This window comes from Phycodurus eques, chromosome 22 (assembly GCF_024500275.1).
Source record: "Phycodurus eques isolate BA_2022a chromosome 22, UOR_Pequ_1.1, whole genome shotgun sequence".
NCBI classification, from domain to species: domain Eukaryota; kingdom Metazoa; phylum Chordata; class Actinopteri; order Syngnathiformes; family Syngnathidae; genus Phycodurus; species Phycodurus eques.
In genome coordinates this window covers 4,975,264-5,000,763 of record NC_084546.1, presented here as the reverse complement: position 1 = coordinate 5,000,763, position 25,500 = coordinate 4,975,264, and the positions used below count along the sequence as shown (strand labels likewise).

Sequence of the window (25,500 nt, the reverse complement as noted above, 5' to 3'; positions counted from 1 at the left end):
CTTCAGATTGTCTTGTTCGTGTTGTCCAGTGTCCAATATAAATGCAAAATGGCATTAAATTACACTTTAGGGGACACAATATGATGCTTTTCCTGTTAGTTGGTTTTCTGGGATCAATTAAATATGTATTCATAGTCCAATTGGGAAGGATTGACTATTTTTCAGAGATAATTAGTTTATTTTGTTTGTTGGTCATTTTTAAGTTCATGCTAAAATGCTCAGACTTCTAAATGCCTTAAATATTGCAGTGAATGTGTGTCTGGTTTTAAAACATGATTTCTGCCCATGTGTCAAGACTAATGGAGTTGGTTGAAAAAATAATTATAATAACGAGCGACTGAAATGAAGCAAATCCTTTAGCATTATTTGTGGTTAAAATTGCGCTTGTTATCCGGGATACTACACTTCCCACAATGCATTGCGTTGTGTTCTCGAATCCGCAGTTTTGTCACAGGAGAATATTTAACCTCCTAAAGAAAAATAATAACCAAACGTTGATTTCAAACAAATTTGTGCTATACATTTTAAATCTATTTCCTCACTAGCGAAGTTCTATTTTTACATTTAATAGGGTGTTGCCGCTCGTGACGTGGGCGTCGAATGTATTTTGTGTTCGGTAACGCTTTGAAATTCTTGTCCTTATCTATATATGTATTTACATAAAAGAACTTTTGAGAATCTTTTGCTTTTGTTCCGGCCGTCATATGACCCAGTCGGCTTCGAGGAGGTTTGCCCGAACGCTCAAATTTGAGCCTCATCTCACTCAAATTATAGCCACACACAAAAAAAGTGGACGTTACGAAATTCAGTCTTTTTGTGGGGGGGGGTTCTGGAACGTTCCATAGCAGAAAGAACGTTACAGAGCTGTAACAAATGATATAACATTTGTTATACGCGTGTTCGACTCTACGCTGTAAAAAAAAACCAAGAAAAAACCGCTCCAGTTAATTTGTTTTTTGTTTAAACTGTCAAAAGTTTCCCCTAGCTTCGGTGCCTCATGACCGAATTCATCGTCGAACCTTTCCCTTCTCTCGTCACTTTTTTCAGTGCTCATTTTTTGCAGCGTGAGCAGCAGACCCACGTCACGATGTCAAATCACGCCTATTTTTTTTTTTTTTTTTTTTTTTTTTTGCCTCCGTGTGTGGGACCAACATCACCGACTCAACACTGTTCAGGACTCCACAAAAAAAAAAAAAAAAAGTTTTGGACCCAAGTCGTGATGACCGGATTTCGGCTCAACTTGTCACCGCTGAAGGAGCCACTGGGCTTCGTCAAACTAGTGGAGTGGGTAAGTTGGTTCTTTTCGTTTCTTCTTTTAAAGTATGTGACTGAGGAAGAAAGTGGGTCAGAACCAGACGACAAGGAGGTGCGGTTCCTTCCACCCCCCCCCCCCCCCCCCCTTCTCATCTCATCTACCCCATAAGCAGCTACAAAACGTTTTTGGACCGTTTTCTTGACGTTTTTTGTTGATGCAATTTAATTAAAAGGATCTCTTCGGGAAAAAAGTGTATTGAAGTCCAATTAACACCTCAGCATTGGAGGAACAGAACATTAGTATAGATTGATTGGGAACATACAGTGTGCAAAAAATTTTACCCTTTTGTCCCCACAAAGTACTGGTATATGAGAGTCAAAGTTATACAGTGGACCCCCGCATACTCTGTTTAGCATCTGCAGAATCACCCATTTTGGTGGTTTTAAATAATAATATACACACACACACACACACACAGAGCGTCAGCCTCACAGTTCTGAGGACCCGGGTTCAATCCCCGGCCCCGCCTGTGTGGAGTTTGCATGTTCTCCCCGTGCCTGCGTGGGTTTTCTCCGGGCACTCCGGTTTCCTCCCACATCCCAAAAACATGCATAAATTGGAAACTAAATTGCCCGTAGGTGTGCATGTGAGTGCGAATGGTTGTCTGTTTGTATGTGCCCTGCGATTGGCTGGCAACCAGTTCAGGGTGTACCCCGCCTCCTGCCCGATGACAGCTGGGAGAGGCTCCAGCACGCCCGCGACCCTAGTGAGGATAAGCGGCTCAGAAAATGGATGGATGGATGTATATATATATATATATAATATATTTTAAATTTCTTGCAGGTTCCACTTCACCACAACATTATATACAGTGGTGCCTTAAGAGTTTGATTCATTTTTGACCATGCTCGCAACTCAAAACATTCATCTCAAATCCTCTTTCCCCATTGAAATTAATTGGAATGCCATCAATGGGTTCCATCCTCCCTCAAAAAAAAATTATTTTTTATAAGAAAAAATAGCATTCTATAATATTGAACTTTATAAAACAGTAATGACGTAATAAAGTAGAAAGTAAAGAATTAAACAATTTGTGCATTATAAATTTGTTACGACTAGTGTGCATAACCTAACAGTAAAATACAGTCACGAAGACACAAACCAAGATTTTCGCAACTACTATTACTGAGTAAACTGCTGTAATATTATATTAGTGTTTCGCAGATTATAAAGTGTGCATGTATTGTAATGTCTCTAAATGTGTTACAATATGTTGCTAAGAGGATCATATCAATGCTAGTTTCATTAGCCCGTCTATGGTGTTTTAGCATTGAGCTAGCATAAGCAAAATTATGTGGTTGTTAGAAATACACGACATGTAATCCTCTTTCTGTTTCTTGTAAATTGGGTAATTTGTATCGCAAGGCACCACTGTAAAACTGAAGTTCTTTTATTTTGTGTGTGTGTGAAGTGAAGAAAGTGAAACGGTGTCCATTTCACCGGTTACCGCGGCCCTGTGCTTCAAATGGCACGGTTACAGATTAAAGCCACGCTCAGCAATAATTCACCCCACGGAATAACAGTCTGGCGGAAAAAGCTCATACACATACCTCGTGTTTGAACATAAAGTATAGAGTTTACTTGCATCTGTTCTATTTTCCTCCAATTGGAGGTGCTCGTTACGTACTGGGTCACATGCTGATTGTGAACGTGTTAATTGTGTCAAATGATGAAATGGGAAGAGACACCCAGGAAGTTAATGTCATCATTCCGGAGCGGGAATACACAGTGGACCTAAACGCTTGTACTTCCTGAGAGTCAAATGTAAACAGGAAGTCTCGAATGCTTAGAAGTGAGGATGTTGACCCACATGTTGGAAATACGACGTTTGCGTCGTCCTCTCATACACTGATATCGCCGCCATTTTTTGGCATCTTGCATGTGCGCCATGTGGCTACATGATCTATAACGAATGGGGTGGGGGTCGGGGGGAAATCAGGATTTCAACAGGAAGCACACAGGGGCCGGTGTCATGTGGAGCAACATCTGGTTTCAGGCCTCGAGGTGTCTGTGTGTGTTTAAAGAACGCATGTGGTTGAAGCTAAAATGCTAACGCTGCCCGTGTAGCCAGCACTTTTAAACAGAACGCACCCTTAACACTTACACTCATGTCAAATTAGACCCATTTTGACATTTGACAGCAATAAAAATGCCCTAAGTGTCGTCCTGTCACCCTGAAATTTGAGTGAGCTAAAATGCACAAAAATGAAAAGATTTAAAATGATCACTGGCTACAACATGAGGCTGTTCTGGGTAATTTTAGATTTACCATGCGTGTTAAATCAAGGAAAACTCATGAAACTGTACGTGCCATAAATGTGTTTATTTTTCATGGTACAGTTGTTCAAGAGGGAGCGTCGGACAGTCCTGAGAACTCTCTGTGGTTCTACCACATTTGCACAGTTTCAGAATAATACAGACATATGGATATTCTGTACATGGAGTCGGTCAAATCTCATCAGTGAGCTGCTGTGAAATTAGTCATTCTTCACAGAGGATAAATAATATATGCCTGAGAGTATTGTCTGTCTTACATGTGTTGCTCCACAACATACTATTTGTGCATGGAAAATCAACAGTATGGGAGGGTTAAAAGAAAAAAAAATTCTACAGTCCTTGCGATAAACCTTGACTAACGTGCTTCATCTTTTTATGTCGTTCATGTCAGGGGCTGTCCGTCTTGACTTCTTAAAACACGATTTCTAAGAATGGCATTTGAGTGCACGCATTAGCGTCACATGGTCTCCTCCACGCTAAATTGCATCCTGCCCCCACTCCCGCGAGGCATTCTGCAGTGGAATGCTCTCCAAGGAGACACTTTTATTCCTCAACGTGCATTGTAGACAGTCAAAGATAATGAGGGAATGCAAGTTCTGGAGAAGTTGGCTGTGAATGCTGAAGAACTGTTAGGCTGTGGAATTATCCATCTCTCCTTTTCCCCATCGCTCTCTCCAATTCATTTTTGCAACCCAGTTTGCTTTTTAGTCACCGTTAATTCTGTCATTGGGAGGGCTATATGTCAATCATTACACACTGTAAATAAAGTGTTCCCTGCATATTCCTAAATCGCTGATGAAGTATTTTTATTTAAACCTGTCCTTTGTTATATGCTGAAAAACTCACCAATTCGCTATTTATGCGCTGAGGCCGTAGCCCTGTCTAATGGGAAAGTATTGCTTTGCCGCCATCTGGCATCTGTAGGCAATTTTCGACTTTTCTACTGTGCTCTTCTAATACATTGCTGTCTTGTTGTTCCAAACAGCTCACTGCCATATTTGCTTTTGGAAGCTGCGGCGGCTTCGTGGCCAAGAACATCGTGTCCGTCTTCTGCGGCGATGGCAGGAACGAAACGCTCACCGCGAACTTCCACTACCCCTTTAGGTTAGAACTTGAACTTTTTTTTATCCCCCCCCCCCACCCTCGCCACATACACCTGGTTGATGTGCTTTATGTTGTCAGGTTAAGCGAAGTGGCGCTCATCGAGGGAAACTCCACGATATGTAACCACTCCGTCGGGACCACGCACCTGATGGGTGACTCGTCCTCCGCGGCCGAGTTCTTCGTGGGCGTCGCCATCGTCTGCTTCCTGTACAGCATGGCCGCCCTATTAGTTTATTTGGGATACATGCACGTTTACAAGAACTCTGACTTTGGACCCATTTTGGTGAGGGTTTTGTATCTCCGTCATGTTAAAAGTAGCATACAGTGCATATAAAAAGTCTACACACCCCTGTTCAAAGAAAGTTCAGATGTTCTCTGTGGCTTCTATATATTTATAGTGATTTGTGTGTCTGTCGACCACTTCCAGGACTTTGTGATCACGGCGGTCATAGTGTTCCTGTGGCTGGTGTGTTCGTCCGCTTGGGCCAAGGGTCTGCAGAACGTGAAGGACGCCACGGACACCGAAGGCATCGGCGCCACCGTCGCGCTCTGCAAGGGCGGCAACATCACCTGCGAGGTCACCGAGTTCGCCAACCTGCGCACGCTCAACATCTCCGTGGTGAGACTTTCTGTCAATCACTGAAATTCAATCGATTAAATGCCTGGTTGGGAAACACTGGGCGAGTCGATGTTTTTTTTTTCTGGTCATGTGACATTTGTGCAGCACCTTGTTGCTAGGCAGAATTGGTGGGGGGCTCAACCAATCGCTCCCAGTGCTGCTTCTCGAGCTTTTACTGCGTCAAACAGCAGAGAAAGGACAGGGAGGGGTGTCAGGAACACGATGAGAATTACTCCAAAGATGGGACTAAATTAATTCTATACATTTTGCCATATATGCACTAGTCTGTATTGAATAGAATATATATTTGAGGAAGAAAGTTAATGTAATATTTTCTAACAGCACCATCAGTTGGGATTTATGCAAAATTGACACTGGCCAGTTTCTTCAGCACATGCATACTGACTCACACAGTCATGAGACACTGAGCAACAACACTTTAATTCCCCCCCCCACTCACACTTTGCTGGGAATCAACAAAAACAGGCAGTGAGTCAGGAAAAATTTATTTATGAATTAAAATGTGTCTCTTTTTGTGTTTTAAAATCCCCCCCTGTGCAATGCTTTCAGGTATTTGGCTACCTCAATATGTTCGTGTGGGCCGGCAACGCCTGGTTTGTGTACAAGGAGACTCGCTGGCACTCGCAGAAAATCTCAACCCAACCGGGACCGGGGAGGCAGCAGGTTCCAGCGGCTATCTAACGCACACGAACAACGTAAACAAACACCTTATTTTATTGGCAAATTGGTGTTTTGTACCCAAAAATCCATTTTTTGCTGATGCGCCAATGCATTTAGAATATCAAATTCCTACTTTGTTACAACAAAGATAGCTTTTCATGTTTATTAAGTAGTTTGACGAAAGAAATTCAGGGTCATCATTAGGGTACTGGTATTATCCCTCGGCTTGTTCTCATAGAGGGAAGATACTTATTATGACTGAATATTATTGTGCATTCGTATATTTTTTTTCTTGCAGAGAAAGAGACTAATTGTGAGCTCAGGATGCTTTTTTTCCTGCCTTTGTTCACGAAGAACATTTAATGAGGCTCTCCTGGCTTTTGAATGAATTGATCTGATTATATATTTTTCATCTTTATTCATCCCAGAAAAGGTGCTCGCTGCATGCGTCCAAAAAAAGACGGAAACCTAATTGTATCAGGAGAGGTATTCAATCTTTCTGCGCCTTTCTCCATGTCAGGATTTATTTAAGTTCCTGTAAGGTGAAACTGAGTGTCAACACCCCTGTCAAATTTGAATGATTAAAAAAAATTATAATAAATCAAATAAAATCCCCAGATATCGAAAATGAGACTTCACAATCTGAAAAAAAAAGTCAAGCTCTTTTCTCTGTTCTCAGACACTGTGGACGTGTCTGCTGAATGCAACAATGAAGCATTCTTAAAAAAAGAAAAAACAAATAAAAACTCTATCTCCACAAATGAGTACTACATATTTCTCAGTCTTTGCACGTTTTCAGCAATTATCTTCCAGCATGTATAGTACATTTAGAGACAAAACTCTGAATTTACTCTTTAAATCCTGGTTAGAATTGAGTTTTTCAGGAAACAACGGATTAAGTTGTGGAATGTAGTATTTTTTTACATGCTTATTCTCTTGCCTTTTTAAAGATTGAACCAGGCTAATTAAACACATCTTCCTCCTCCAGGAATAGAAATGAAACGAAAAGGCAAAAACCAAATAACATGTCAGGATTTCCTGGCGTTTTATTCCTAGTGAGGTACGCTGGGCCGCTCTCGTCCAAATCCGTGTCATTCCGAGGGGGAGTGATGGGAGCTGTGCCGTGAGTAATACATCTTTCTACCCAGTTGTCAAGGAAATATCTCTGGTGTTATTTCCTCCCTATTACTTATGGATGAGGAGGCAGAGGCAGAGGCAGAATGTTGAATAGCAATGTTGGGCTCGCGGAGGACTAGATGCCGATATTTGACACTCATTGGAGCCAATTAGCGTTGCCAATTTCACCTTTAAGATCATTTAAAATAGTTTCATGTCATGTTCCATTCACTGTTTTTCCTCTCATTCTGTAGTGTTTTATGCTTGATTTGTTTGCATTGAGGTGGCTGTTCGAGATATTTCCAGTGTATTTTCATATCTGTTTTGCTAAAAAATGTAAGTAGATGGATGTCAAATAAAATACTGAATGTGGGGGGGCTATACTGGTTATGCCTCTGCATATGCTCTATCCTCAATGGTTGCGATACATTTCTTTTGCCATTTAAATCATATTTTATTGTTTTATGAACTATTCGGAATGTAATGCATTGTGTCTTTCTGCAATACTATATATATGTATATATATATATATATATATATATATATATATATACATATACACCGTGTTATATTTACATCCCTATATTATTCAGTACTTACAGTGGGGGAAATTTGAGGTGCAGTTGCTTGTTTTAGCCACAAGAGGTCAGCGCAGTAGAATACAGTACATTATTTTGTGGCCCTGGCTACTGGTCTGTGGTAGTTTTCGTTAAACACTATCAGAAACACTGACCTACATTTACAACCTAAATTCAAATAATTATCCCATGAAATTGTATTACTTTATTCACAACAGTCTATTATTTCCATTTGGTTGCCTTTCTCATAGCTGCACTGCTTCCAGTAAAAATATTTTGTCCAATCAGAATGCAGCCTTATATGTGTTGCCATGTCAATCTAATCTGCTCAGGGCCTTCAGAATCAGTAGTTCTGGCAGATGTAATTTAAATTATATGAACAATTGTACTGTTTCCTTCACCAATCAGATTTTAAATTAACTCTCACAGGGCCAGAGCGCTGGCCCTCGATGACGTCTGCATTTTTCTGTCCTCTGATTGGTTTGTCGGGGAAAAAAACTTGCCAGTTCAACTTGTAAAACATGTCTATAGCGATCTGCACACTAACATATTTAATTATGTGCATCTCTGGTGAGTATGATGTATTTCCGAGGTACCAAATAGATCTTAATCTTAATTCACGTGCTTGGAAAAAAAATATTGCTTAATATATCATGATCGTTCCGCCTTCCATCTCATGCAATGGACTATTCTATCTCTATGCTGCGCGTGTGCAGACTTGATTCAGGAAAACAATTGGCGTGGTATGAGGCAAATGAAGAGGTTTCATCCCAGTGGAGCGGGAAGGAAAAAGTTAAAAGTTGATATCAAAACGACCAACGGTTTCATCCCTTTTCACCGTGACACCAAATGTGCGTCACGGACAACAGCAAGAGCCAGTCGCAGTTGCGCTGCTGCTGTCAGTGTCGGTTGAGAAGGATGCAGTAGAGCTCAAGTGGAGAGTGTCGATTTTCATCAGGAAAATGTGACTATCTTAAATGTTGATTAATCAATAACAAGAAAGAGCGATGAGATGATTCACTTGTTGGATTATAATCCCCAAGAAGGATTTTAAGTACTTTGCTCAGGAAACTTCTCAAATTCGCACATTTTAGATTTAGATTTTCAAAAAAGTAGTTGATTTAACCCTGAAATCTCAGTCCTCCGTACAATAAACTGAGCAAAATAGCGTTGAACTTCTGACCTCATCGAGTCGCGACCTTTCCACTCCAACCCTCCGACGACAGCAGAGTCTTGCCGAAGGCTGCCGGAGATGACGTCACACGCTCGTTCCTCGCCTGCTGCGTGCGAAGGAGAAGGAGCGAGCGAGAGAAAACGAGAGCGGGGAAGGACGAGCAGGAAGAGCAATGGCGACACTGGCTCGCCTCATACCAAGTCCGGATACCTTCCTCAGCGAGCCTTGGTCTTCGTTCGTCGGTGCTGCTCAACTGCGTCTCGTTGACGGTAAGTTGGCAACGCGACAGCGTCAGCGAGGGGGCAGCCACTGCTAACAAGCTAATGCTAACCAGTTTGTGTATGTGTGCTTGCGTGACACCCGCCCACCCTGTAAAGTTTGTTGAATGTGTCTTCTTATTTTTGAATTCGTCCTAACATTTTGTTTCCACGCAGACTCGCCTTTGAAGGAGTTCCACGCAGAGCTTGTTGTCAACGAAGAAGGTGAGTGGGGAAGTTGGAGCTGTCACGTAAGCTGCGTGGTGCCTTGTTATTGTAGCAGCACCGAGCACTTTAGCTTCAAGTTAACACTTGGACGTGTGCAACATTTCGTAGATTCCTAAATGATTTGCACGAGAAACAGCATAATCAGACAGATATTGATATATATTACGTTATAACTGTTATGTTATTTTTCTGAATTCTAACGTTAATTCAGACAATTTAGCACAAAACATTTACGAGGACAAAATTATCTCGCACTCCACGAGTTCAAACACTTACTAAAATAGATATAGAACAGTTAAGAGGCATTTGTAGTTGATAAAATTAATGTAATTAGCGTCGGAAGAGACAGAAAATGCCCACGAGACCTGGACAGCTTTGGCTCTGTATGTGCAACCAATGTAACTGACTGACATCACATTTGGCAGAAGCATATGAAAATATATATGGTTATTATATAGGTTTGGAAAAGTATATTTGTAGCTTGTTGAATGACTACTTCCGACAGCCAGTCAGCACACATACATTGTGTGTGCGTGTAGGATTTAAAACACAAACAAGCATTAACGCTCACACTGAAGGACAATTTTCTGCCTGTATACGTGAATGCTTGTCTTCTTTTTTGGGGTATCGCTGCCCTAAAGCCCCACCCCCCCGCAGGGAGCAGCCAGAGGAGTTCCTTCACACCTCCGTGGGTATAAATACTCCCAAGCGCAGCATGTCACTCTGTTGAATCACTGCCAAGCCACAGCCCTCGTGGACACACAGACACATGGCTGAGGAAGCACTTCACATTGGCTGGTCAAATACCACCCCCCCCCAACCCTGAATGCACTCAGTCACTCACATGCTTTATCTTCCTCTGTCAGAGCGGAGCTGTGTGTACTGGCTGCCCACCAGCGAGGCGAAACACCTTGAACATGTGTGTACAGTGTTCCCCCGCTATATCGCGGTCCGTCATTCGCTTCAGCTTGAAGCATGTACGCTTTGCCTCTTATTTGGAGAGCTGTGCAAGTGATATAGTCTGAACAGGTGCCAGGGAATGCTTTAAAAGTGTTAAAAATAAGAGGTTAAGAAATCCCCATTAGAGTGGTCTGTTTGAAAAACATCGTAATGACTTCAGTAATACAAAAAGTTCTAATGTCTCGTTACTTTTCACTCTATATATCGTGGTTTTGCACCAATCACGAGTGAGTCTGGAGTATGATCTCCCGCAATAAACGGTGGATCACGGTAGTCATTATCTGTAGGAAACATATAATTCGAGCTCCAAGAAGTAAGCAGAATAAAGGAAGGCTGAATGTAATCGCATCGAGTGAAGCGCCAGTTAGTGAATTCCAATTTCAAAAGGAGCGATTTTTCTTGAATGAGCTCGTCCCTTGCTTATTCTTCACGGCTGCTCGACACTAATGACTGAGGCCTCGAAGTCTGAATGTAACGCACACAAATTTTTTATTTTTATTTTATTTTTTGTAATGCACTAAAGCTCACAAGACATCAGGGTTGAAGTAAAACTTTGTCATTTCGAAAATTGTGCAAAATTTCCCATTGTTATTAAAAAATGAATTCTAGGCTTAAGGCTGGTTCGCAACAGGTTAGCTGGTCTTTCTCTCAGTTCAAACAGGAACTGCATGTAACTCCTAGTGAAAACTGGCATCCAGTGAGTGAATGTTTCAGTCCAGCTTTCACTCTTTCTAGTTCATTTTCCTGCCTGTCAGCTCCTTGGCAGCGTGCGAAGCGCGCAAGTTGGCTGGAGCACTCTCCCTCCGAGTCGGGCTGCACAAATAGGTTGCACACTCACACTGCGTTTTGCTTGGCACCTCCACAGGAAACTGCGTTCTGTCCTTCTTCACGTCACTCTCATTCAAGCTCCACCTCGGCTTGCTGCAGCCTGGCAAAGCGCCCTTTTGCCGTCATAAATATACCCCTCCTGAGCCACGTGTTGTTGTAATGCATGTTAGTGAAAGAAAGTTCTCCACAGTGGTGCCTTCAGATAAGAGTGCCCCCGCTTAACAGTTTGTCAAGCTACAAGCCGTTGTTCAAAGATTTTTTTGCTTTGACTTGTAAGCGAAAATTTGAGAGCTTGGAGGAGACTAATGAACTAATAGCGTGGAAAACGGCCAACGCTACAAACGAGGCCACGCCCCTTGACGGCACACATCAACACTAAATGTACAACTGAGCATGTATGACTTTTGGCTTAAATACACTATGCAACCAGTTGATTAAATTGCATTCTCTTATGTTATAGTATGTTTTTATTTACAATAGTGCTATCTTTCTGGATTAAAAAGATGTTAATGGTCATTCATTTCAATTGGGAAAATCCTTTTTACACACAGAGACACACAACACTGTGTACAGGTGCGTCTATATATAGATCTGACAAGGGCAAAGTTTTTGTACGCTCAGAATGACAGAAAATTGCGCTGCTTTCCAATGTCACCACGACTCTCTTGTACACAAACACCCACAATCCCGCCGATTTTCTCCTCTCTTTCTCTCCCTCACCAGCACTGTTAAACACACATCCCGGTGCTTCTAGATAAGTGTGGATGCATTCAAAGGGATGATTTAAAAACTTGACATTGTCTATCTTGTTTCTCTACATGGAGTTGGCAGGAAGTCATTGATTGGCCGGTTTGTGTGATCTTCTTGCTGTCCTCCTCAGAGATGCTCCACCGCCGTCTGTTTCCAGTGCTGGAGGACTTTCATCTCGTTGTCTGCCATGTCTGCAATCAGGTGGTCACTCCTCAGGCCTTCCTCACGCACTACGGTAAGATTAAATGGGTTTAGACTCGGGATTTTTCCTCCCAAATCTGTATACACACATACTGACCACATTTGAGTATCCAATCTGCTTGGAAATGGTCCGTGCCGACACTCAGAAATGTCAAAACTGTTAAAATTTTGCGATCGCAAATCCTTGTGTGGAATCGACACACAGTCTGCCCTTGGGCAAGGCACATCTCCTCAAAACTGAGTGGCCCAGTTACAGTATTTACAATATCATCGCCGTTCACTGATTACGACTCGACTCGCTCGCATCTGCCTGCGAGCTCCTGCTGCTGCTTCTGGCACCTGCTCCAACCTCGGCGTCTGTTTGAGGTTGAGGGTACGCACACACACACAAACTGCTGAGAGAAAAGACACCCGCATAATTGCATGCGCACGCACTCTTACTTTTGGTTTCTCAGCGGAAAGAGGTCAATGGTATTGTGAGGACGCAGGCTCGCGGCAGCCGTTGTTTTGTCCCTGCTCCTACACAGCCTCCACACCCACCCATTGCAGCGGTTCTGCTTGCTGACACACACACAATCGGGGGTGGGGGAACAACCGGTCTAAAACACACTCATTAAACATGCACACACACATACACGGGGGAGCGTGAAACAACACGTCACAACAAGTCGTCGTTGGACGCGCGTGAAGTCTGTATTTGTGAATTGGATTCGAGTCATGACTTCAAATTATAGGACCGAGTACAGTGTGTCATACATGCATTAAAAAAAAAAAATAATGTTCCGCCTCCGGTAAATGAGCAGTCCTGTGCGTTTCCTCCGATTGTTGCACATTCCCATTGCGCCACTGTCCCAAGTGTGTGGCGCCTCTGTCCCCTGCCCGCCTAGTGGAGATCTATTCATTGCGTTGGCCTTGTTCGTGTCCACTGTACATCTATTATGGAATCTGCTTTCATGCTTAAACTCTACTTTGAGGTCATACATATAGAAACACACGCACTAAGAAAGGGATTTGCTAGCTGGAGGGTCAGCTCGCCCAGTTTGCTGCTCACTTTCTGCATGTGGACAGCAGGCAAGTACTTGTGCTCACTGGACTACATTTAATATAGCCAAACCTCAGAGGCTTAGTTCCTCACCTAATTCCATCATACTTTCTTTTGTTTTGGCCTGCTGGCCAATCAACTGTAGCTGTGGTTCTCAAATTTTTACACCACGTACCAACTAGGTATCACTAGCGTGACCAGTATTAAAATACTCTCAAAGTAGGCAAAGTGTTCATCAAAACTAGGCAGAAGTGTATTTAATACTGTAAGCCGCTGTAACAATGCACGGTTTGAACGTTAACATTGCGTCATATTTGTGTCCTTGCAGTAGAAAGGGGGGGGGAAGAGTGGTGCTAATGCAACATTAAGCAAATTTGCCAACAACCAATAGACCTCAGAAGAAAAACGAAGGACAAAACATGAGGTAGATTATTATTTTATTTTTATTACTCCAATGTGTGTTTTTGTTTTATTGCCGAGTGTGTACCAAAACATGGTTTATTTTTGTCATTTGTGTTGGCACACTTTTTTTTTAATTATAAATTTACATTCTTGTCTTTTTTTATTGCCATGCTTGTTTTTGGTACACTAAACAGTAAACAAATAAAACAAAATAAATACTATAGCCAAACGTCCACTCTAAGAGGCTTTAACATTGCATATTAGTTAATAATTAAAATAAAAAAAAAAAGCTTGAATTTGGGAGTCTCTTGAACAGTTAAACAGTTTGAAAAAGTGCACACAAGAATGGCATGTGTGATATTTAACTCCCTTCACACTCTTAATTTGGTCCCCTAATCTATTGATCCATCATCACAACACCCCCTGGCCTTTCTCTGTGTAAATGACCCAGCAGAGTTTCCTCATCACGCACCCGGTCCGGCCAATCAGCAGCCGGCTAGGCTCTCAGCATCGCCATAACGACAGGCAGGCAGGCAGGCAGGCAGGCAGGCAGGAGTGTATAGTAGCGAAGGTACCCTTGCAGTTGAGTGGCTTAGTGACCTTGCCTGGGCAGCCGTCCCTCTATTGTAAATCACCACCACTGGATGAGCTCTACTGGGGGTGAAAAAATGGCTCATCTGGTCATTTTCACTGCGAGTAGTCTGAAACATGCTTGACGAGCCAATCCAGGCCAGAGTTGCACGCACATATGCTGGCACTAATACTAAACTAGCTTACGTCTGATGTGTGGAGCCGTGTGAAATAATCTGTTCATGTCACCGACTCGACGGTAGCTGCGTACCTGCGAATGCGACTGTGGACTTTGATCCGGCAACTCTGAATACAGCTGCCACTAGTCCGATGCTTCCAGTTGCTTATTTACTCACCTGCCATCCACACACACACGCACGAAATTAATCACGTAAGGACGTCCTGCGAGACAGATATACGCACATCTCATCAGATGTTGTGGCTCGAGTGTGTGTACGCTTGTGTTTATTTGTGTGTTTTTCTTTCCCTCTCCCCGTTTCCTCTGTGTACATTCATTCAGGTAATTGGAGTTTAGTTTCCCAGTGAGACAGAACGCAAGAATCCTGGACCACAACCCCCCTTCATCCCCTCCCCACTTTGCTCCCACAAAGACATGCATAGCAAGAACCGTAAGTGTGAGCTCCTCTCTCTTGATTTATTTCCCTGCCCGCTTCTGGCTCGTCCGCATCCCCTCACTCTTACGCTCTGATCAGCTTTGGCTCCAAATGTATTCATAATTGATGGCTGTGGTGAGTTTGCACTGCGCACAGACACAGCAGTAGCAGCTTGGTGGGGGTTCACGAGAACACCAACATTGGCCTTTAACAATGCATTATATCTGTATGTGTAAACGCTGATTTTTGTCTCATTTCAGAGAAGCGCCACAGCTCTCCCGTCTCTTCAAGGAGCCCGCTGGTCCTCATGAAGGCCAAAGCCCCTGCGGCGGTCCCCGCCGTGGCAGGCGGTCCTGAGGATGCATTGGCCTTTCGGATCCCCAAAGACTATCCTCACTCGCGCTTCAGCAAAGCGCCACTCGCCGTCTATCCTCCAAAGGGGGCTCGGAGCAAGCCATGGTCTGCCATACGCTGAACCCCCCCCCCCCCCACACACACGTTTAATGCGGGGATACATACATGCATGCATATATATATATATATATATATATATATATATCCTAAAAACCGTAAGAAATGAACGCTTAAAAATCTTTTACGGAGGTTCATTGAAATGCACTTTTTAAAATCGCTAGCTTTATTTTTTGCACTATATGATGACACCCCTTCTTATTCCCTCAAGTGTATCTCTTCCGGTCGTCAGTTTGGAAAAGATGCCCTGCCTCAGCCGAGCCAACTCGACCTCACAGGTCGGTCTAGCTGCCTCGTCTTCTTCTCCCTCTTCGTCCCCTCTCAAACACCCGCCGCTCCCAGCCGTGGGCTTCTCCAATGTGAAACTACCGAATGGTCGCGGCAACACGGGGCCCTCCACGCCGCGCTCCTCCGCATCGCCGTCGTCTCTGGACGTGCGCCACAGCCCGGCGCGCTCTCCTCCTGACAGGCGGCCGGCATCGTCGCTTTCCCCCTCCCCCGCTCCTTCACCTGCTCACCGGCCGGCCTCTCAGCTGTTGTCACTGTCACCTTCTGAGAAGAAGAATCAAAATGGCACCAAGGCTTCTTCCAGGTCGCACAACAGGCTTTCAGGTTTGCAGGGGTTCTGTTTTATTCTGTATTAATGTTCCAGCTTCTTAGAAATCATTCAGAGGATTTCCTGCCGTTGTGCGCGCATGCGCTTTATAAATTCACACACTCGCTCATTCTTATCTCCTTAACTTTTGGAGAGCATCCAGGCTGAATATTTGGCTGCAGACAAGATGGCCGTGACAGGCAGTGGGAGACTTTCCCTCCTCTTTTCAACAATTTCCCTCTCACTCTTATATCACTGCTCTCTCTCCCCTCCAGATATCCAATCTGTTAACTACTATTGTAACTGCATCAAAATGTCTGACTCTAAATGTTTTGTGGTTTAACTGATATATTTCCTCTTTTTTTTCCCTTCCATCCTTTTCTTCCTGCTTTGGTGCACACCCTTTAATTCCACAGCTCAGAGATTTCCTCCATATTTTACCCTCGCTCAGGGCTCCCTCTGTTCCTGAGTCATGGCTTCATATTTTTATTTATTTTTCAACACTCAGTTGTTGTCACATGATATGTAATAAAACATCACAACCGATTTGGAATTCAAATGGAACTGGTTTATTTTCCCACTTTCCCACAAACTCGATTGCCAATTTCTGCTTTTTTTTTTTTTTTTTTTCATATGAATTGCAGCAACTAGATGCAGATGTGAAAATCCTAAATACTCATTGTGATAGTTGTTTGGAAATGGCACTTTAAATGTGTGCTTTTTTCCCCCCTTTTTCTTAACAGGAAGAATATTTGACCCAAATAAGCACTGTGGCGTCCAGGACCCTGAAACCAAACAGCCGTGCACGCGCTCCCTCACCTGCAAGGTGCCAACACACCAGGCATCCATCCCAAACACACACATATTTATTATAACTGTTTATAAACTAACTGTATGTACGTAATAGCAGAAAGATGCAAATTACTGCTGCAGGGTCAAAATGAATAGTCTTTTAACTTTGGGAATATAATCTTTCGTTTTGTGGGACTGCACTTTTTTTCTTTTTTTAACAGCAAATGTGAATAATGGCAAATAATTTGAGTCATGAACAAAAAAAATATTCTAAAGTAGTTTGGACGGGTAGCAAAAGAAGGCAAAAAAGTAGTTTTAAAGGGATGAAGGATGCAAAATAAAGTAGATCCAAGTAAAGGAGGGTCAGGGCCGGAGGTCAGGAAGGCAGAAAAGCAGGTTTAAGCCACAAAGGAAGCACGGCAGGATGGTTGAACACAAGAGCAGGTGTGACAGAGGGAAGAGAGGAAGCTAGAAAAGCAGGTATAGGTGAAGGAAGAATGTAAGGATACTTGAATAATAAGTGGGAAACAGAAAGAAGGAGGGATGTTAACAATGGGGAAAAAAATCAAGGAAAAAAACTAAATGTAATTAACAATGTTTTTTGAGTGTGACCTACTTTTGGACCATCCTGGTAAAGGGTTGACGAACTTCTGTATTATATAGAACTATTCTTTTTGCTTGTATTCATTTGATTAGAGTGCATTTGAAAATCAGTTCCGTCGTTAATTTTTTGAAAATACTGTATGTGAATGTCAGCTGTTGCAGTCATAATAGCAACATTGCTGAGAGAAGACAGCCTCGATTCAAAGCTAAGACTGAAGCTTTTGCCCCATTGCAATATAATTCTGCACAGTTTTCATTTGCTCAATGCAAATAACCAAGCATGGCAAAACACTTATCACCCTGTAAGCAAGACAAACTACCCAATTAGAACATTGCTCCTCTTCCCTCTGCTTGCAGACTCACTCCCTAACCCACCGCCGAGCCGTGCCTGGCAGGAGGAAACATTTTGACGTCCTCCTGGCCGAGCACAGGGGCAGGACCAAGGAGAAGGATGCAGCGAAGGAGAAAGACAAGGACGGTTGCAGCCCAAGTGTCGTCTCGCAAGACGCCGCGTCTCCCAGCAAGTCTCAATGCCCTAATGGACGTGCTCTGTCCACGCTGAAATTAAAGCTGGCAAACGCACACATACCCAGGTAGGAATGGGCTTGGAAAGAATCTGTTTCGTCCTTGTCTGTTCACTTTTTCCCCCACCAGGGGATGCTGTAAACAAGAGTTGAGGAGAGTTACGGTGAAGAAAGTATTATGAGAAACTCATTTCCTCTTTCTGTTCACGCTACTGAGCCTCGGTTTTGTCCTTTGCTTTGGCTGGGGAGCAAACATTCACAAGTGCAATTATTTTGTCTTTGTGCTGATGTGACAAAATCCTTGTTTTCATGACTTTAGCCTGTTTTTGTCAGTCTCTCAATCCGGAATGTGCACATCAACCCAAGAACAAAACCAAAAGACCTTGGAAAGAAGTAAATATCTGTTGCTTGAAGCTGAACTACTACTTCCTTGCCATATTCTTTAACTACTGCAGGGTTCCAGGCATCACCACCTCAGCTCCTCAGCTTCCGCCACCAGCACCCTTCGCTGTTCCAGGTCCCTTCCCCATCCCGGCCTCCAACCCAGAGCACTCGCCCCAGCCTTGGACAACGACAGCAGGCGGAGATGGCGAGCGGCTGTCCAGCGACGATGGCGACGCGCAGACTCCCGAGGATGCCCACCCACCCATCTTTCACTTCTCTGAAAGTCCACCCACAGCCTTCAGGGGTGAATATGGACTTATTTTGAAGTTGTTGGCATTTTATGAGTTAATTTGGGGGGTTTAATACCCTCTTAGACATGCTTCGGGCAGCAATTCATTTGAGCCACGTAGAAGCATGATCAGTCTGTAATTTCTTACGCGCTCGTTTTTTCCCACCCGCCTTTTCTGGGTGCAGTTTTGCATATTCAGCAGCAGGCTCATGGGACGAGGCCACTACGTGTTTGACAGGCGGTGGGACAGGATGAGGCTGGCGCTCCAAAACATGGTGGAGAAGCACCTCAATGCACAAATGTGGAGGTCAGTGTTTTTTTTTTCTTTTTTTCTTTTTTTTTCTTCTTCTCTCTCTTCTATGTCCGTTTCACACAAAACTCAATCTGAAAATATACGGTTAGTCTCCTGGGCCAGTGTGTACACGCACGAATTTGTACCTTAAAGCAGCGGTTCTCAAACTGGGGTCCCCGGAGTTGTAGCTTGGGGGTCTGCAAAATAATTTGCAATAAATTGTGGTCAAAGTCTTTATCTATATATGGGGAGCGGTGCCTCAATACAACAAACATAAACCAATTACTTCTCTGTACCTTACCTTTGGGCCAATAAGCAAAAAAGTCTGATGTGACGTATTGTCACATAAATCTCACATCCCTGCAAGTACAAATGTTTTTTAACAAAATATGTCTTATTACAGGAATAAAGTCCTATTCAGGAGTAAAAGGCACATTTTTTTAGAATGGAGTCCTTATTTTAGTTAGATTTGGGATAACAAAAAGTGTATTTTATGAGATTATGGTCCTTCTTTTTCAAGTGAATAAAGGTGTCTTTTCCTGATTAAAGAGCGCAATATTTTAAGAATAGTTGTTTTTGAAATTCTGTGACATCACTTTCTTTGCACAATCATATCAAAATTGACTTTAAAGAAAAATGCCCCTTCTCATATTACAACTTTTTTCTTTGATTTTTGAAATATTACAATAGCAGTCTTTAAAGGATTTAAAACCAAAGTGATATAAATGAATATAGTCGTGAAAGGAAACAAGTCAAGTAAATTGTTTCAAAAGCTCATCAAATTAAGGGTCTTAAATATTTAGAAGTTAGAAATTGTTCAGAAGATTATGGGAAATTTATTCAAATGGAGAAGCTAGATTTTCGTTCTCGCTGATCCTTTCCATTCCAATTTTGTTTGCATGTAAGAATAAGTCTATTTCTGGAATGAAATAAAATTAAAAAATAAAAAAGAATTTCTTAACATCATTTTTCCTCAACAGTCAACTTTTTAATCCCTATTGAATTTAGAGGTTCTCTTAGTAGAAACGTTGAATTGGGTTGAGGATTATACGGATGTCCTCCTTCATTCTTGTGGCAGACCCAAAAAGTTTGAGACCCCTTAAATAGACCTCATGCATCTTGTTCCAGAAAGGTTCCTCTTGCTGCAGAGAGCCTGTCCTCCCTTTCGCCCTCTGGCGGCACGTCCCAGCAGGCACCCCATCCCTCTCCCCCGTCGGACACTCGTCCGCCTTTAACCGCCCCGTCCAGTTCAGTCTCCTGCGGTCCCTCCTTCCCTCATCCCATATCTTCACCTCGAAGTTTGACCTTCAGAGATGCCCCACAGCCAATTTCCACTCTGGGAGCATCCCATCACAGCGCGCACAGGGCCAGTCGCCCCACCAAAGAGAGAGAGGACTCTTTCGTGGGAGCTAAGAGAAAAAACTCTTCCTACTACTGCTCCTTTCGGAACGGGACCGGCTATCATCCGCCGTTGCAAGCATCAGGGGGCCTGGACGCCACCCCGGCGAGGAAAAAGGGACACGGTCGCGAGGGAAACGGGCTTTGGAGCTACAGTGACCATTGGTTATCGAAAGCTGATGGCTCCCGCAGCCATAACTCTAATAACAGGTAGGTGGAGGCCATGCCTGCCTCTATGAGTCAGGTTGGACTGCGGCGTTTATTCATCAAGCTCAAACTGGTGCTCGCTAAATGTCATTAACTGCAAATTCCCCTCTTCTTCTCCCCAGTGATCTTGGCAACACCGGTATATCCTACTCTGCCAGCAGGGAGCTGACAGCCGCCCCCTCCTCTGGAGCGTTGAATTATGGGCAAAAAGCAGAGGGGAGGAAGAGGAAGAGCGCCGGCTCTTATGAAGGGAAGACCGGCAACAAGCTCAACAGGCTGGGCGGTGTGGACGGCTTCTTTGGGAACGGGAACGACAGCGAGTCCCAAAGACAGGTAGGCTGTCTTTTTAGTAACTACTCTCTTTGCATGAAATCCATTTGTTCTGTTTAGTATTTAACCTGCAAATGATTATTCACCCCGCAGATAGAGGAAATCCTCTGTAATGAATACCAATAATGAACCCCCGTTTATCGCCGGGGTTATGTTCCAGACCCACCCGCCACCGGTGTAAATCTGTGATATGAAGACACCATTTAAACAAAAAAAACAACAAGATGTTAGTTAGTTAGTTTACCCCTCCCACATGCTTTAAACAGTTAAACTTATTAAAGCATGCTTAAACCTATTCAAACAAACTTTTTTGTTTTCTCTAGTGTCTGTTCCCACTCTCTCGCTACTGTACTACAAAACTGACATGTTGAACAAAAAAACGAAAGTTACCGTGTATGAAAAGTCTTGTTTCCGTCTTCCTCTCCCTGCAGGCCAAGTTGCATCACTGACACCTGTATGGTAGAATGTCTGGCAGTGAGACCCAACCCAATCCCCTTATTGACAGAACCAATCAGACTGCTTCACCTGTGTGATGTCGCTTATTTACTTCCGTTCATGGCAGCCAAGCGGGCTCAGGACTCTTGGGCCGCACGTTCTCACCTGCTTGTTTTCACCCTCCGGTTCTAATTTTGAACGACGCTGACTGAAATGAACCCGGGACTGCGGAGTCCAGATGCCGTGTTCATGAGGAATTCATTTTTCACTTTTTTATAAGTTTCTTTGTGGTCAGCTGACAAGGAACTACTACAGGACTGGAACATCGGCTCGGCTTCAACATTTCTTTTTCTTCTCCTGCAATCTTTGCTCAATGGCAAACTTTTCAGTTGGGTTTTAACCAGCTTCTTCGCCCTCTTACCTTCCCTCCCACTTTTTTAACTCCCCGTTTTATATGAAGCCGCTTTTTACGCGGACTCTCTTTGCAGTCTTTTGTCCCGTGTGCATTGTGTACACCCAGCATGGCTGTTTAAAGTGCTCTTACTGCCCTCGTCCTCCCTCGCAGCAGCTTCCACCAGTGCCACACTAAGACCCCGTTCACATTTACAATATATACATTTACAGGGGGAAAAACATCTCTTAACCAATGATGCCATTCAATGCATTGTATTGTACCTAATATAGGTGGAAGTCTGAACTAAAGGAAACATTATTTTTTTGCTATTTTAACAGATTTTCTTAGGTCTTTCTAGAGTGCCATGTACCATTTAGGGTTTGAGCTCAAGGAATAATTGTCATTTTGAAGAAATGCTGAAAGTATTATACTGTTGAAAATGTGTACATATCTGTTTGATTACTCTTTGGTATTTATTATTCTCCCCGTTTGTACTGAGCTGCAGAAGGGAGGATTTAAACAGCTATATAATTTGACGTCAATGGCCTGGTTTCCCCCCTGAAATTCACATATTTGCAATTTACTTTTTTTTTAATTATTATTATTACTTGAGTTCCAATTTTAGTTGCTCAAGTTCAAGTGTGTGTCCATTGACCATTACACAACACACTTCTTCATCCATGCACTATTTAAGTCGATGTACAAGCTTTATTGAAAGATAAAAGACGGGAAAATGTTTCATCACCACTCCCTGCAGTACTTCCTCTTCCCTCGGTTCACCACATTGCTCATCGCAAGCGGAATAGTGAGAACGCACTATCAATACTTTTGTGGGGAACGTGTGACGTGTCCATTTGTCATCACTTGACCGCTTGGAGCCTGTCATACAACAGGTGCTTTTTAAGCAAGACTGAGAATATGAGTATCGTCTTCATCTTTAGGGCCCGTCTGTCAGTATTTCCTCTCATATTTAAAACACATCAGTGCCCCTTTCAACACTATTAAAGTTCATATACTGTTCATATAAAAAGTCTCCGCACACCCTGTTCAAATGCCAGGTTTTTGTGATATAGAAAATGAAGATGAGTCCACCATTGTTGTGACCTAGATTACCTGTACAACTCAATGAGGGGTGGGGGGAATCTTTTCCTGAGGGGAAGTAAAAGTAAACAACAGAAATAATGTCGTTGCACAAGTGTGCACACCCTATGGAATAACAGAACAGCTGCACTTTCTTTGGGTTTATTCAGAGGGCCTTTAAATGGTGGCAGGTGTGGGCTGACTCCGATTTACGTGAGTTTGAATGTTGATTGGTTAATTCAGAACACAGCCATATCCTAGTCATAAGAGAGTGTGCCCATTTGTGCAACCACATTATCTCAGTTGTTTTATTTACCCTCTTTAAAAATTTAATTGAGTTTAACTTGTACAGGCGATGGTTAGCATTGATGGTCAAATGTTTGGAAATTATTTTTCATGGTCTCAATTAACTTTTGAACAGTGGTGTGTATACTTTTTATAGCCACTGTAGTTTGTAGGAAAACTAAGCGTTTTGCATCATATTCCAAAAAAGGTCTTGCAGTCCTGTTTTCATCACTGGTCTTCCCAAATGTGTTTTTTTTTAAGACTGATCCCAGTGTCATGTATATTTGCTGGGTGGGATTAGAATGCTTATTTTTTGGGGGGGGGCACACACTGGGTTAAATACATACGTCCGGCCTAATGTTCATAGTCTGGGACCTTCTCAACTGAGGTTTATCTTTTTTGATAGGAACCCCAATGTGAGGTGACATTGTGACAATGCAGCTAAAACAATGACAAAGTTCACGTTGATTTTTGTACGTCTTTGTCTTTGCTTGTTGTTAACGCTTCCCCTTCCGTGGTGTTTGCACTTTGTAACAAAATCTTTAACCAAGTTCTATTTATATATATTTGACACGTTCAAAGTCAAAATTTATATTTGTATGTCTCTGGCAACTGCAGTAAAAAAAAAAAAAAAAAAAAAAAAAAAAAGGAAGAGTTAACAGAACAACGACCTCCTGATACCAGCGCACTGTTCTTTTTTTTTGTTTTGTTTCAGGATGCAAACTGTGGTAAAAGTTGAATGTCTGCTACTCGCCTTGTTATTAAATACATTTATTTCACTGCCGTCAGAGCAGTTGTTGTTTTAAAAAAAGAAAAGCTTTTATTAAATAACTTAAGTGTGATGTTTTTGGGTGGGGAGAATTATTTCATGTTGTGTCTCCAGCTATAAAGTTTGTCATGTCAAGCACATGGCAAAATCAACTTTCACTCTTTTTGACATACTTAATTTAATGCCTTTGGAAATTTTGCTGTGAAAATTTGCTACATTGACCTTCCCATCTCTGTGCAGTTTCATTTTCCAGTCTTCTTGAGGTCTGGCTTAAGTCTCATTAGGTTATGTCCACTTGTAAACCGGTTGTTAAAGAAAATTGTTTAATATACATCAGAAAAAATATCAAAACCTCATGCAAGGAATTTGAATGAAAGGGCCCAACCACTTGAATTACTCTTTTTAAATACCCACGTTTGTGTGGACATGGCCGAAAGCGGCAGCAAAAACTACAAGCTTTTGTTCCACAGGCGACAAGGTCCAACCAAAGAACGTAGCCGCGCAAATGCCCTGCGGACTTTAGCCGTTGTTCGCCATCTTCGAAGTGTCCACGCTGAACTGAAATTCCACCGAAGGGATCTGCGGCTGACCTCTGGGAGGTAAGACAAAAGTTCCGCTCAAAATGGATGTGCAGTTGACATTGATTTTCTTTGCTTGTGCTTTTATTTACCCTACCCCAGTGTTCAAAATGTTTATGGTAGAGTACAACTAGTGACATTTTAAAATTCCACTTGTTAACATTTAGTACAGTACAGTAAACGGTTTTTTAAATTTATTTATTTATTTATTTTATAAACCAAGTACCATCAAAAAAAAACTATCCAAGTATCAACATTAAAATATTCTAACTTTGTAGGCCCAAGTATTTATCAAAAACAATGAAGTGGTTTTATTGCTAAAGAAAAGTATATTCTATTTTTGTAAGCCACTGTAGCATGCGCAGTGTGCTTAAATGTAGGAAAGTCAGAAAAGTGCATGATTTAAAAAGTTTAACATGACGTATGCACCGCAACAAGCATCATTCTAATATGTTGAATTATATTGTTTTGAATATTGCAAATTGCATTTAATGGATAAGGCTATTGAATACTGTACATACTTAAATAGCTATAGAAGGCTGACAGGCTACCCCAAAATGATGACAAACAAGTAAATAGATTTATATTGCATCCCCCCCAAAAAAGTGTCCAAACATGTCACTTTAAGATGGTGTCACTGCACCCTGCGTGCTATTGAAAAGGTTTTTAAAAAGCTCCAGTGGACCACATCCAGCAGCACCGACGTACCCCCCAAACGCCACAACCCGCACCCCACTCCTCCTCAATGCAAACAGCATTCTTATGATAATGGATTAATGCTGGTGCTTAAGTTAATTGTGTGTAGTTGTGGGCACCCTTTTGTGGGTTTGCTTTCATCCTCCTCGAGAAAAGACCCAAAATGGAGTTAAGAGTTCTACTGAAATACTTCATTTATAACATGTTTTTTGTTTGTTTGTTTGATTAAAAACATTTTCTTTCTTTGCAAAGGACCCATTTGAACCTCTAAACCAGCGATTCTCAGTGTGGTAAGCGGGTTTCCTCTAGTGGTAGTCGAAAGAATCACTGCCCTTGTACCATTCAGTTGTATTTAACTTTACTCAATAAATTTGCATTTAATCCAAAGATTCTTTTTCAAAACGTATTGAAGTACATTTTTTTACTTTAGCCTTTGTTTGATGCATTTAAGTTTGATGATTATTTAAGTGCAGCATTTTATTTTTCTACATGTAAGTGCAGTGCTTATGTTGAAACTGCAAAATGTTGCAGCGGCTCACAATAACCAAAATGCATTATGAATAAAGGTTCACACAGAATCAAGGAAAAATATATATTAATACTTAAGCTATAAATGTATTAGTGCACACAGGAAGTACACTTATGTGACCCCATCCCACATT

At 42.4% G+C, this 25,500-nt stretch overlaps 2 protein-coding genes across 2 annotated transcripts; both read left to right on the top strand.

Annotated features, from left to right (window-relative positions):
* The first annotated feature begins 64 nt into the window (after window positions 1-64).
* sypl1 (synaptophysin-like 1) lies at window positions 65-7,528 on the top strand. The gene is made up of 5 exons (XM_061668378.1): window positions 65-1,288; window positions 4,578-4,696; window positions 4,775-4,979; window positions 5,124-5,315; window positions 5,886-7,528. Exons 1-5 carry the CDS (start codon window positions 998-1,000, stop codon window positions 6,015-6,017), a joined length of 939 nt encoding a protein of 312 aa, XP_061524362.1. The 5' UTR covers window positions 65-997; the 3' UTR covers window positions 6,018-7,528.
* A 1,435-nt stretch (window positions 7,529-8,963) lies between these two features.
* On the top strand, window positions 8,964-23,637 carry atxn7l1 (ataxin 7-like 1). Its single transcript, XM_061668164.1, is given in 13 exon segments — window positions 8,964-9,133; window positions 9,299-9,346; window positions 12,018-12,122; window positions 14,977-15,175; window positions 15,399-15,799; window positions 16,526-16,608; window positions 17,535-17,770; window positions 18,157-18,370; window positions 18,372-18,389; window positions 18,560-18,681; window positions 19,795-20,274; window positions 20,394-20,604; window positions 21,033-23,637. Coding segments are annotated over 13 exon segments (2,232 nt in total). The 5' UTR covers window positions 8,964-9,036; the 3' UTR covers window positions 21,051-23,637.
* The last annotated feature ends 1,863 nt before the right edge of the window (window positions 23,638-25,500 follow it).